The sequence below is a fragment of the Mesoplodon bidens genome, assembly GCF_964165515.1.
Source record: "Mesoplodon bidens genome assembly, chromosome: 18".
Lineage (NCBI taxonomy): Eukaryota > Metazoa > Chordata > Mammalia > Artiodactyla > Ziphiidae > Mesoplodon > Mesoplodon bidens.
In genome coordinates, this window is record NC_138175.1 from 34,347,904 (window position 1) to 34,361,682 (window position 13,779).

General features: G+C 52.5%; 1 protein-coding gene across 2 annotated transcripts in view; it reads right to left on the minus strand.

Moving 5' to 3' along the window:
• Positions 1 to 3,766: 3,766 nt before the first annotated feature.
• The window catches only part of NKD1 (NKD inhibitor of WNT signaling pathway 1), an 86,721-nt gene continuing 76,708 nt past the window's right edge, over positions 3,767 to 13,779 (minus strand). For both annotated transcript variants that reach the window (XM_081217390.1, XM_081217389.1), the window contains 4 exons: positions 8,429 to 8,576; positions 7,831 to 7,915; positions 6,369 to 6,496; positions 3,767 to 5,326 (listed from right to left, as the gene is read on the minus strand). In XM_081217390.1, coding sequence (XP_081073516.1) covers positions 4,734 to 5,326; positions 6,369 to 6,496; positions 7,831 to 7,915; positions 8,429 to 8,576 — 954 coding nt within the window. In that variant the 3' untranslated portion in view covers positions 3,767 to 4,733. The remainder of the gene's footprint in view (positions 5,327 to 6,368; positions 6,497 to 7,830; positions 7,916 to 8,428; positions 8,577 to 13,779) is intronic.

The window sequence follows — 13,779 nt, forward strand, 5'->3', positions numbered from 1 at the left end:
GCCTTGGGGAGCAAAGGCAGGGGCTGGGAGGGCAGATTCTGGGGCTGGCTGGACCAGGGGTGAGGCCACCTTGGGGTCTTTGGGGCCTGCAGTCTCCTGTACGTGCTGGTGAAGCCCTACCTTCAGTGAGGAGGTGAGGACGGTAGGGGTGGGATGCCACAGCCCGCTGGCACCGAGCACAGCTCCGGGGCCCCCTTTCATTCCCAGGAGCACTGACAGGTCTCACAGAAGCCGGGTTATTAGGGCAGGCAGTCTTCCCCTCCTCCTGTCACCTGCAAGGTTGCTTTCCTTCTGGCCCAGTAATGATGTGACATCTGAACACTGAGAATAAAATGTGGGGGTGGGGTGGGGGAGAGTAAAAGAAACTGCTCCCAGCTGTTTCCTTCGCCAAGAAGTGTAATTGGCATGGCTGGGTGTGAAGCACACAGGCCCCCCGGGCTCCCCGATCCCCAGCGCGCCCTGGGTGATGAGAGCCTCGGCCCCACTGGCTGCCTTAACCAGACGTCCACAGTGCCAGTGACAGATCAGCGGAACTGGGCATCCTAGCGACCAGCCAGTGCTTTGTGCAAGCGTGTGTGAGGCCGGCAGAGCCGCAAGTGAGGGAGCCCCGGTGCTCAGAGCTCAGGTCCTGGGGAAGCAGGGGCAGCTCCTGCGCAGTGGGTGTCAGGTTTGCACACAAGACAATACTCACCCCCACCAGCCCGCAGGAAAATGTGCTCAAAACCTCACCAAGGAGCATGGTTGACCGTTCGTTCACTCCTCCCTCCCTCCCTCCCTCCCTCCTTCCCTCTTGCCCCCCTCTCTCCTTCCTTCCTTTCCTCTCTTCTTCCTTCAACTTCCAATTACTTGGTACAACTTCTTTTAGAGCATTTACAACCGATCAACGTTGAAATCACACATGCTCTTGAACTCAGCTGTTCCGCGTTGGCAGTCTGTTGCCAGCGCTCCGGCTTGTGGGCACTGAGACAAGCCGGGCACAAGGATGTGCCATGGCCTAGGATGAGACCCACCTGCCTGCAGGAGGGGATGCGCAAGCCCGCGATAGCGCCTTGGACCAAGAGAGGGCTGAGCCGTTGTTAGAGAGGAAGGGTCAGAGCTCTGTGATGGATGCGGGGAGCTCTTCAAGTACATTAGGTCGCAGAGAAAAAGGGCCTAAGTATGAATACTATGCTACTCCTTGGGTAAAAATAAAAGGGTGTGGTGGGAAGAGGATTAAGCAGGAACTGCAGAGTTTTCTTTCTTAAAAATAGATCTGAAATAAATACTGCAAAATGTCAGCATTTGTGAAATCTGGGTGGTGAGTTTCACGGTTACACGGTTTTCTGTTTCAAACTTTGAAATACTTTTTGAAATAAAATTGGGGGTGGGGGAGAGGTGACTAAGCAGAGCATGGAGCATTTTTAGGGCAGTGAAAATACTCTGTACGATATTATAGTTATGGATACACACCATTAGACATTTGTCCAAACCCATTGAATGTATGACAGCAAGTGTGAGCCCCAAGGTAAACTGTGGACTTTGGGTGATTATGATGTGTTGATATAGGTCCTTCCTTGGTAAAAAATGTACTATCTGTTGAGTGATGTTGACAGTGGGGTAGGCAATGCATGCAGAGGTCAGAGGGTATATGGGGAATCTCAGCACCTTCCTCTCAATTCTGCTGTAAATCTAAACCTGCTCTGAAAAAAATAAAGTCTTAAAAAAAAATCAACAGAATTTAAATGGGGAGATATCTCATTTAAATGTATTCCTTCTTATAAAAAAAAAAAGTGGCAGTGACACTTCCATAGTGCTCCTGTGGTCCAGGCACCGTTTTAACTCACTGAATTCTCACAACAACCCTGTGGGGTAGGTCTCTTCTGACCCCCCTTATAAAGGGGAAGCTGAGGCTTGAGAAGTACACAGGGCTACTAAGGGAAGGAGTCAGGATTTGAACCAGGCAGCTGGGCACCAACATCTGTGCTCACACCACCACACCACATCCATAAGGCCCCGGGAAGCTGGGGTCAGGGAAGTCAGAGGGATGTATACTTCTTCCTGTACACCTTTGTGTACTATTTGAATATTCTACATGTGCACATTACTACTTTTTAAAGTTAGGTAAATTCCAGGTACCAAGAAATAAGAGAACTCTGACAGGTGTGGGGCTGGGAGAGATGGCAGGGACCTCCTCTCAGAGGCTGAGGAAACGCTCTCAGCCCACAGGCCACAGAGAGGCTCCCTGCGTGGACCCAATGCCTGGCTTGTCTCCATGGTTGCAGCAATTCTGGGCCTGGGGTGCCATCTGCTCTGGTCTGCTCAGCACCCCTCCTCTTCCTTCTTCTGGCACAGGCCCCTCCCCCTCTCCACAGGCTGGACGTGTGACTCCAGAGGAGCCACGGTGATTGGTCCAGGGATGGGTACCAGATCCAAGCCCAGCCAATTAGAATCCTTCCCTGGGCTTGCCCTAGTGGAAAATCCTTTTCCATCTGGTTGTGCAGCCCAAAGTGCCAGCAGTCCCCACACCACCGCAAAGCATGTCCGGGGAGAAGTAGAAATCCAGAAAGGGAGCCATAAGAACCAGCGAGTCTCAGCTTCATTCACATCCTGTCCTCTCAAAGCCAGCTCCCTCCCTGCCTTCCCTGGGTTAATTATATTCCTGTCAGTTTGAGTTGGTTCCTGACTGACAGAAGCCCATAGCCCTAAACAAGGGAAGCCCAAATCCACTGGTTCAGGGATCCTGGGAAAGACTAGAATTCCACTTCTGCCACCTGCTGTGTGGTCTCAAGAGAGTTACTCAACCTCCCTGAGCCTGTTGTGCTCCCTGAGCTTCCACCGGCTGCCTCAGGCTTGTCATAAGGATTAACTGTACTAATCCAGTCCCAGGCACACCAGTAACTAATACAATTAACCCAGTGACAACAACTCAGCACACTATCTTCAAAACTAACTCCTTACCAACCACGGTAAACCAACACCAGAGGCTCTGGAAAAGGGGGTGCCAGCTGGGAGACCAAGTAGCAGAAAGGCAGGCACCTGGAGCCACTTTTTCTTCCTGTGTCCCTCCAGATTCACCCTCCACTCTCCTCTTCCCCGGCAGAATGCCTGTGTGACCCCCATCAATAGCTGCCTCACTCTCTGGCTCCTGGTGGCTTCAGCCAATTGTGCCTCAGCAGGATACAGGCGGGCAGAGAGTGAGGTCAGGAAGTCATTTCCCTGTAGGGTCCCCACAGGCTGGCTGCATCCTTCCAGTGAAGGTCACGGCTTCTTCAGGTGCCCCCACCCCTCTGTGTCTGCTGAGGATGACCCTCTCCCACGCCCTCCACTCCAGGGGCAGGCGTGGCACCACAGTGCCAGTGCAGGATCATTTACTCTTTTAGGAGGCTTTGCCCACACTATGTAACTATTCCCTTTATTAACCTCACCCATTACCCAGTTAGAGTGTGTATACGTCATCAGTGTCATCAGTTTTTCACGGGGTCCCTGACTAGTTGACAGGTGTCCTTTTCCTGGCCTCCCCGGGTCTCAATCAAACAAAATTCTGCTCTACAGAGGACATTGCTCCAGGGTCCCAACTCTGGCCACTGTCCCCGTTTCCCTCCACGCTTCTGTACTCCAACAGTCCTCTCCAAAATCAGCCAGATCCCAAACCTCGAGACAGGATCCCTGATGAGAGGCAAGTGGCCATTGGCATCTAATGAACAGCGCCCCAACAGGAGGCACACAGGGTCACGTCTGGGCTCTGGATGTGTCTTGAGAAGCAAAGCACGGACTTCTGCACACCAGAAAAGGTACCTGAGAGTGTATATTTATAGAAAGATACATAGAAATGGACAGATGGCATCTATCTACAGACACAGAAAGCTCTGTTAGAGAACCACGTAGGTATGTATATATTTGCCAATGGTAGGACACCAGGTTTCCACATCTTCGGTCACAACCAACAACACACAATTGCCCGATCTTGGAAAACCACACTTGTTTGTGTGGTTGGTTCCCTCTCCGGAGGTTTCCAAAATGAGAAGGTTGGTTTCAGGGGCAGTCTTTAAATATGGGTGTGTATCTTTCTAAAGAAGAGAGGAGGAGGAGAAAAAAGAGAAATGTATTTTCATGTTGCGCATGACAGAAAAGATGGGACTGGTTTGGGGCAGGGGCGTGATCCCACTGGAAAGGTGTGAAAGATAACTCCAGAAAGGACAGCTAAGCTTTCTAGGCTGGGACATAAAAACACAACAGCTGGGAAGGTCGCGCAGTCCACTGAAATCCCTTGTAGCACATTACAATCAGTTAAGGGCAAAATAAAATCAGAATCATACTAAGAGGTAGCAGCTGTTTATCTTCTCGGAGATTTCAAGGGTCTCTGGAAGCCGGGCCAGGGAAGGGTGTTCTCCTGGAAGAGACTGGGATGGGGCAGAGCTCTGGCCAAGGGCTTGCCCGGGGCTGGGAAGCGTGTGGAATGGCCTGTGTGGACACCACAGCTCCGGAGTGCCAGGGAGCCTCTGCCACTACAGGCCACTTCCAAACCCAGAGTCATTTCTTGGGTAAGTTATGCAGTCCCCACGACATATAAATAAAAGTTTAGTTCTGTGTTTCCATATATCTTCTACATGGAGGCTAGCTGAATATTAGTGGAGTAACAATAATTATTAATAAACAATAATCGTCATAATAACAATAATTAATAGAATAATAATGCCTTGGGGGCAGGGGGAGGGGGGTCCTTCATATGGTGGGGCAAGGGCAGGGGCGGGGCTCTAGGTCTGGTAGAAGTGGTGGTAATGGTGGTGGTGTTCGTGGTGGTGGTGATGCTCGTGTCTCTGGACCGCCTGGCCGGCCTGGCTCTCGTACACCACCACCGCGGGCAGCTCCCTGACGTGGTCCCGCCCCACGACGGTGCCGCCCACGGCTAGGGGCGCCTGCAGGCCCCGGCACCCCTGATGGCTCTCCTTGGCACGGTGCTTGTGCTTCTTGTGCCCGAGGGGCGCCAGAGTGGGGAGGAGGGCCGGGCTGGTGGCCAGGTGGGCGGATGGGGACACCGCAGGGACAGCAGGTCCCATGGGGGGTTTGCTTCTTGCCCCTCTGGCCACGTGGCCCACACCCACGCTCTTGCCCTGGGCCTTGGGGGACCTCACAAAGTGCTTGCTCCCGTCCTGGGTACCACCCCGGAGCCGCTGCTGGACCTCCGAGACCTTGGCGAATGGGGCATCAAGGAACTGGAAGGAGCCGGGGTCCACGCCTGGGGGCTTTCGGTGTGGGACGTGGATGGCTTCTGGCTCGTGGGAGCGAGATCGAGCGGGGTTGGAGGTGCGGGGTGGCAGTTCTGACTTCTGGGCCACTGACGGGGAGCCTAGGAACCAATTCAACAAATGTTTAATGAGCACCTACTGTGTGCTGGTGTCACACGGTGCCCTGGAAACTATTCCGCCCCCCCGTTCTCCCAGGCTGATAGAGGCAGCTGGTCCTTATCAGAGCTAACCCGACACCTCGACTCCCCGCCCACTGACGGCTCCTCCCTCTGCCTTGGAGGAAACTTTTCTGGAATGGAACTTTGCCATCTGCTAAGTGGGAAAAAGTGTTTCTGTGTTAGGTCTTTAAAAATAATTAATTCTCCTTCTGAGAGCTTGGAAAGAGAGGAGACAGGGACATTGTTAAAACTGTCTAAGGTCACTGGAGCACAAAGGAAATCTGCAAGCATGTTCCTTAACTTATAGAGGTAACTCAGAGAGGAATTAAACACGGGGTGGGGGGGCGGGAAGGGGAGAAGGGCGTTGTGGGGAGTGAAATTAAGTGGACCGTGTCTTCATCTATCTTAGCAAGAGCTGAGATGTCAAGGGCTGGTAAAGACAGAGCACAGGGCTTCCCTGGTGGTGCAGTGGTTGGGAGTCCGCCTGCCGATGCAGGGGACACGGGTTCGTGCCCCGGTCCGGGAAGATCCCACGTGCTGCGGAGCGGCTGGGCCCGTGAGCCATGGTCGCTGAGCCTGTGCGTCTGGAGCGTGTGCTCCACAGTGGGAGAGGCCACAGCAGTGAGAGGCCCGCGTACCACAAAAAAAAAAAAAAAAAAGACAGAGCACTGTTTTGCTTAACGAAGCCCAAGGTCGTCACTGGGAGAGAGGGCTGGGTCGGGGTGCAGCACCGAACTGTTGTTTTCATTGAATTATAAGCCCTCGGATGCTACTTGATTTTGTTCAACTTTGTGCATGTTTTACTTTAATGTTTTAAATGTTTTGCATGCCATCTCCTCCAAGAAGACTCTATACTCTGTCCAGTAAAAGCTAGGCCTTCCCCCAGCCCAAGGGGGCCAGCGAACACACATTCCCCCGCCAGCCCACCTGCCCGCCCTGCCATGCCCTGCCCTGGCCGCCCTCACCAGTGAAGGAGCTCCCTTACCAGGCCCAAACTGGGATGTGTAGTTTTCTATCCCAGCGAGATCTAAGTAGTGGTTTCTCCTCTCAATGTTCTCATCCACGCAATGGTGGTAGCAGCCGGACTGCTCCAGACGGCTGTCACCCTGGAACCTATCAGGGAAGGCAAGCGAGAGGGTGGGCCCTGGCCTCGCGGTGGGAGTGGTCCCACGAGCTCCTGGGAAGCCACCAGGACAAACCCTTCTGGACCCTCTGTTAATTTCTGTCTGGGTCTTGGGAGCAGGGGAGGGAGGGAGTGACCACGTCAGCACTCTCCCTCCTTCTCCTCCCCTGCCTGGCCTCCCTGGGCCTTTCGGGAGGACTGGATAGGGACTGTGCTTTGAACAGGCCCAAAGCAAAGGAGAAGGTAACTGGTCAGAACTTAAGGATGCTCCAGAGCCAGGCTTCAAACCATGTGCTCCTAATGTCTACCTGGCTCCCCACGGGGTGGGGAGAACAGAAGCCCCCAAGCCATTGGAGTTGAGGCTGGAGGACTCCATAACCTGCCCAAAGCTCAGAATGGGCCTTCCCAGTGTGGTGTGAGATGCAGGGAGGGGCGGGCGGGGGAGAGAGGTGACCTTTCTCCCACTGCGGGATTCTGGGCTCCCCCTGCCCCTCCCCTTCAAGGGCCTCTGTGATCTGCCCACACGAGCTTGCCCGCTGCCCCGGGGCAGCCCCCCACATCTGCAGCCAGCCTGGGCACCCCCAATTCCTAGCCCTCTCCCCACACCATGCTGTGGCCCTGTTTGGACCACCTTCTCTCTTTCTCCTATGCTACTGCTTCTCAAATCCCAGTCATTACCTCTCCATGTTCACAGTAGATACTGCCCCACATTACTGTTACTTTATATTACTGTTTACTCAGCACTTTTCTTTACCCAGTCTCTCTCCTTTCTTCCCTCCCTCTCTTCACTTCCGTCCTTGCAGTCACATAACAACAGGTGAAAGATAATTGCAGCTTTACAACCCCTTAGCCACAATTCTGAAATCCAGAACACCTGAAAACAAAGACGTTTCCATAACCCATGTGGCAGCCAAGCCTGCTCTAAACAGATGTGAAGGTAGCTATAGTCTTTCTCTCACTGAAGCATGAATATTTATGTGTCCCTGAAGGAACCTCTGTGTGCTAAATCCTGGGGTGCTGTGCAGATCCCAGAGAGAAATACACTGGGAGCACCTCTCTAAAACTCAACAAATGCCGAATTCCAAAACAAATCTGGCCCAAAGCATTTTCGATGAAGCAACGTGGGCCTACATTTAGCTCTTTGGACAACTGAGTTTGATTTGTGAACCTGCCCTCTGAAATCACTGCCCACCACCCTACGCCCTGCCCCCGAGGAGAAGGTAGACTGCAGCCTCCTGCCTGGAATCCTTTAGAGGCAGGTCCACTGCTAGTGCTCAATCCGTGCTCAGAGGCACTGGGCCGGCTCTGCCCGCGCTCGCCCTACCTCAGGAGGGCCCGCTGCTTCTTCTCCCAGCTTCGCAGCTCCTCGGCGGGCTTGGTCTCCGCTCTGGGTCTGGTGCTCTGCAGGTCTGAGTCCCACCAGAGAAATAGCCCGGTGAGCAGCCTGTTCCTGCACCCATCGGCCTCCCGGCCCTGCCCAGGCTGCCTAGCACACAGCCCTTGAAACTGGCCCACAGCAGCTTCGCAATGGTTCTGCGGGGAGGGCTCTCCCAGCCAGGACTAAATAGAGGGGTCTCGCAGCTACCTGCCCTGCCTGATGCCTCCCCCAGACTCACCTCCTCCCCGGACTCCTTAGCTGCCTTCGAGGCCCCGCCCACCTACACTCCCCATCACAGAAGCCTTTACTGCGGCTGCCTGCCACGCCCAGGCCCACCTCCAGCGCTTTGCTTATGCAGGGCCTTCCATCTGGAATTCCTTCCCTATCCAACCTTCAAGGACCCACTCAAATCCCACCTGTCCACGGAGCAGCTCGCAGGAAAGGCCCCAGGACTCCCTCCCACTCCTCCCAGGTGGGGCTCGGACCCTCCCTGAGAGCTGGGAATGGCCGACTCCCGTGGCGAGCATGGCCCTGCAGCCCTCACCGGGGTGATTGAGAAGGATGCTCTTCTTGCTCTGGCTCCCGTCGGGGGCCACGGTGAGCTTCACCCGCAGCGTCTTGCTCGACGTCGGGGAGTGGTTGACGGAGGAATCGACCACCTCGTAGATGGTGTGCAGCAGGCTGGTGATGTCCTGGATGGCAAGGGAAGCAGAGACCCACGTGCATTTAAAACAAAGGAATCGGAGGGCCTCCGGAATCTGAAAGGCCGACACCTCCCTGGTTCCCCCAAAGCCCAGCCTCAGGCAAACACTAGGATGTCAGGGGTTCACAGGAAGGGGAAGCAAGAGTGAGGGAGAGTGAATGACCTGAGTGCACAGGAAGGGCCGTGGGCAGCGGGCTTCAGGGACACCGGGGACCTCGGAGGGACTGTGTGGAAGCTGCTTCAGAATACTCTCATCCCAGAGGGAAGCCGCCTGCACTGTTGGTGGGAATGTAAATTGATGCAGCCACTATGGAGAACAGTATGGAGGTTCCTTAAAATACTAAAAATAGAACGACCATATGACCCAGCAGTCCCACTACTGGGCATATACCCAGAGAAAACCATAATTCAAAAAGGGTCATGTACCACAATGTTCATTGAAGCTCTATTTACAATAGCCAGGACATGGAAGCAACCTAAGCATCCACTGACAGATGAATGGATAAAGAAGATGTGGCACATATATACAGTGGAATATTACTCAGCCATAAAAAGAAATGAAATTGAGTTATTGGTAGTGAGGTGGATGGACCTAGAGTCTGTCATACAGAGTGAAGTAAGTCAGAAAGAGAAAAACAAATACGGTATGCTAACACATATATAAGGAATCTAAAAAAAAAAAAAGGGTCTGAAGAACCTAGGGGCAGGATAGGAATAAAGACGCAGACGTAGAGAATGGACTTGAGGACACGGGGAGGGGGAAGGGTAAGCTGGGACAAAGTGAGAGAATAGCATTGACATATATACAACTACGAAATGTAAAACAGATAGCTAGCGGGAAGCAGCTGCATGGCACAGGGAGATCAGCTCGGTGCTCTGTGACCACCTAGAGGGGTGGGATAAGGAAGGTGGGAGGGAGACGCAAGAGGGAGGGGATATGGGGATATACGTAGGCATATAGCTGATTCACTTTGTTATACAGCAGAAACTAACACAACACTGTAAAGCAATTATAGTCCAATAAAGATGTTAAAAAAAAATACTATCATCCCTCACGGGTAGAGAATTGCCCCAGGGATGCTATGGGTGGAGAGTTGCACCAGGGACGCTACATCCCCCCAGACTTCCAGGCTGAGAAGCCTAAGCCATCTCCCAGGCACCAGAGAAAGCTCTTATGCTGGGCACTAACAGGTAAACTTGGAGGAGGGCCTCAGATACTGTGGGCGTGGGCGTCAACAGCATCTACTTCTGGTCTGATGAGCACCTCCTGCATGAGAAATGGAAAAGTGGATGTGTCCACAAAGATAAACTATTCTGTGAGAACTTGACCAAATCTCATCTTCTCTCTGGGCCTCAGTTACCGCCTTAACCAGAACAGCACTCTCCAATCCTGATTGGGTGACGGAGGGGGAAGCAGGTTCCCCTCACTAGGTCTCCCTTTGTTCCGGGCATCTGCTAAGGTCCTTGGTCTGAGGGGAAGCCACCTGCTTTGAATGATGTTGGAAACCTCTGGAAAGGGTATTTGCCCTCTGTAGGTCAGGCTCACAGATGGTCGATTATCTGCCCAGAGACTCTTCATGAACACAGACAGTCTCAGCCCCCTTTTGCCCCCTCACCCATAAGGCCTTAGGCAGAGGTGACACCAAGCACTGCCATGGCCATGCAGGTAGGTGGATGGATGACCAGGAATGCTGGGGCCAACTGGGGTACTGTTCCCACCTACAGGAGGTGGCAGCCACCCGGCTCAACTGACTTGTAATGTGGCAGTGCAGGCTGAGGGTCATTCCAGAGAAGCCAGAAACCCAGAATCTCTTGTTAAATCTTCAGAATCTTTGATACCGGCAACTAATGAATTTTTTTCAACTCATTCCCCTCTGCCCCCAGCCAGGCAGCCCCCATTTTAGTTCTGTCTCTGTGCATTTGACTACCTCTAGGAACCGCATAGATAACCTCTAGGAATCATACAGCATTTGTCTTTTTGTAACTGGCTTCTTTCACGTAGCGTAATGCCCTCAAGGTTCATCCGTGTTGTAGCATGTGTCAGAATTTCCTTCCTTTTTAAGGCTAAATAATATTCCATTGTATGGATATGTCACATTTTGCCTATCCATTCACCCATCAGTGGACACTTGGGTTGCTTCCACCTCTTGGCTATTGTGAATGATGCTGCTATGAACATGGCTGTGTAAGTATCTCTTAAAGAATCTGCTCTCATTTCTTTGGGGTATACTCCCAGAAGTGGAATTTTTGGGTCAGATGGTAATTCTATATTTAATTTTTTGAGGAACCTCCATACTATTTTCCAAAGTGGTTGAACAAATTTATAATCCCATCAACAGTGTGCAAGGGTTCTGTTTTCTCCACATCCTCACCAGCACTCATTATTTTTTTGTCCTTTTGATAACAGCCATTCTGACAGTGTGAGGTACTATCTCATTATGGTTTGTTTTGTTTTTTCATTGTGGTTTTGATCTGCATTTCCCTGACGAGTAGTGATGTTGAGCAGCTTTTCATGGGCTTATTGCCTATCTGTGTATCTTCTTTGGAGAAATATCTAGTTAGTCTTTGCCCATTTTTTAATCGAGTTGTTTGTTTTGTTGTTGAGTTGTAGGAGCTCTTTATATATTCTAGACATTAATCCCTTCCCAGACACATGATTTGCAGATATTTTCTCCTATTCCATAGGTTGCCTTTCACTCTGCTGATTGTGTCCTTCGATGCACAAAGGTTTTTAATTTTGATGTAGTCCAATTCATCTCTTTCTTTTTGCTTTTGTTGCCTGTGCTGGGCCAGAACATCTGAGGGCTATCCTGGGATGGTGGGGCAGCCAGTTTGAGACTTGGCCTCCAGCTACTCACTTGCTGGCTCCCTGGGGATCCCAGCTCTTCTGGCAAGGCCCACGGAGGACCCCTCTTCCCCCTTCTCTTTCCCTTGAGCTGCTCTGCACCGCGATTGCCCACTCTTTCTCATCATCTTAGGAAGCCTGTAAGGAGGTGTCATTATTTTACAGGTGAGGAAAGTGAGGTCTACCAACGTCATCACCTAAGCATCATATACGAGGCCTGGGGCCCTGGTGTGTGATCCCCAAGGGTTCCAGCTGATTCAGGGTCGAGGAACATGTGTGCTTTGTCTATCCCAGCTGGAACATCAGCCCTGTTGACCGCACAGGGTCCGGAACGGAGAGGAGTAGGTGCCTGTAAATACTGTACAAGTGAACACCTGAAGGATGGACAGGTCCTTTCTTCTGAGTTGGGAAGCTGTAGGCTGTGGTTGCAGGGAGGCGGGAGCACGTCCTCCCAGCACACAGGAACATGCATGCTGATGGCCAGAGGGTGTGGAGGGGAACTGTATTTATAGCCAGATTTGAGGAGTGGCTTTGGGGCTAAAAATAGATCAGGGGAAACACCAGGCTGGGTCTTCCCTGGACTGGAAGCCAACCTCCTTGCTGCTGGGCAGGAGAAAGAAACCAGTGAAGGCTCTCCCCAGGGGCCGAGCTGGGGCACCCTCCTTGGAAAGCCTCACTTCCTTGCTATTCGTCTTGTTAGCAAGGGGTAAAGGAAAGCAGAATGAAGGATCAGAAAGCAGTGTCTGCCTGCAAGGTGTCTGTAAGGTCTCCAAGGTGGGGGGCAAACCCTTTTACAGTCAGCTCCTGAGGCTCCCTCGGCCTTTCTGAGCTAGAAAGGAAGACGACGGCTACCAGAGGCTGAGCCGTCTGGGCCACCGCACGTGTTAGAAGAGGGGAGAGGCCACCACACCTCTGAGAAGCCCAGCCTGGCTGCCCCCTATTGCCACCCCAGTTAAGTTCTGTTACGCAGGCTTCAAGCCTGTAATGTGTTCCCCTGTGAAGATAATGACTCCATTCCCTAACAGGCGGCGGCAGGGGGGTGGGAAACAGGGGCTCCTCGCTATGGAAGAACAATGACCCCCAACAAAAAGCATCACAGCTGGAGGGCACTTGGGAGTGTCACCTAAACCATCCCTCATCTCCCCAGGGTCCCAAACCAGGAAGGGTCTCCGCTGCTTCCCACACACCCAGGTCCCTCTGGGGGCTTTGCCTCCCTAGAATCCATTCTCTCTTCCCCTAATAACAGCACCTTGATTTTATTTTGTAAGCCAAATCCATCCCCCCTCCCATTTTCAGTCTATGTGACTCACGGGTCAAATAACTTTCCCCTGACTCCAGAATGAGCACATGGACCCAGAGTTGGCCATTAAAAGCATCACAAACTTATGGCAAAAATGACTGGGTCAGGAGCAGACATGTGACTCAGTCAAAGCCAGTCAGATTCGGTTCCGGAACTCCAGTTGACGTTCTGAATTTGGGAGGGTTGCAAACAGCATGGGATACAGACTGAAACTATCAGCCGTTATCTCGCTACTGCCAAGGGGAGAGCCGGCCTGATAATAAAGGAACACAGAGGAAAGAGAACCGTGAGGAACAGCTAGTCTTGGAGGCATTGAGCCTCTGGATCCAGCCATGCCTGAAGTCAGTGCCTGGGAACTGAAGTTTCAGTTACATGAGCCAATATAGTCCTCTTTTTTTTTTTTTTTTTTTCTTACTGTAGTTTGTGCTGGGATTCTGTCTCTGATGCCCCAAAGAGCCCTGGATGATTAAAATTCACTCACAGCTTCTTCCTCTGACCTGTTCTAACATCCCCTAAACCGCAGCCTGAGGAAGAGGTGGGCTTTTCTCACCCAGGTCTCCCCTCTGGCAGCTTTTCCTGCACTATCTACAGAGAAGAAAATACTGAGCCCTGAACCGGGACAGGGAGATAAGTGAGCAAAGCTTCAATTCTCCCTGGGAACACCCCGAGGCCCTCACGTGCTGGGCGAGAGGTGGGCGTGGAGCCAGCCATGCTCATCTCAGACCTCTCTCCGTGCAGATCTGTTACACGTAGCGCACCTGAACACCGGGGCCTCCTGGGGAGGGTGAGGATGTCAGAGAGAAACAGGACAGAAAAGGCAGTAAGGAGGCAGAAGGGACGATACCAAGACCCAAGCAAAAGAGAGGCAGCAACAGTCAGCAATAACCCAGATCAGATCACACTCGCCAGCTTAAACCAGCCCTCCCCTGGCTTCCCTTAACACCTGGAATCAAAGTCAGGATGCTGGCTGGAGCCTGCGAAGCCCTGCGTGAGCTGTCCTGCCGGCTCCCGGCGGCAGCCCTGTCTCTCTGGATAAGCAGCCACCGC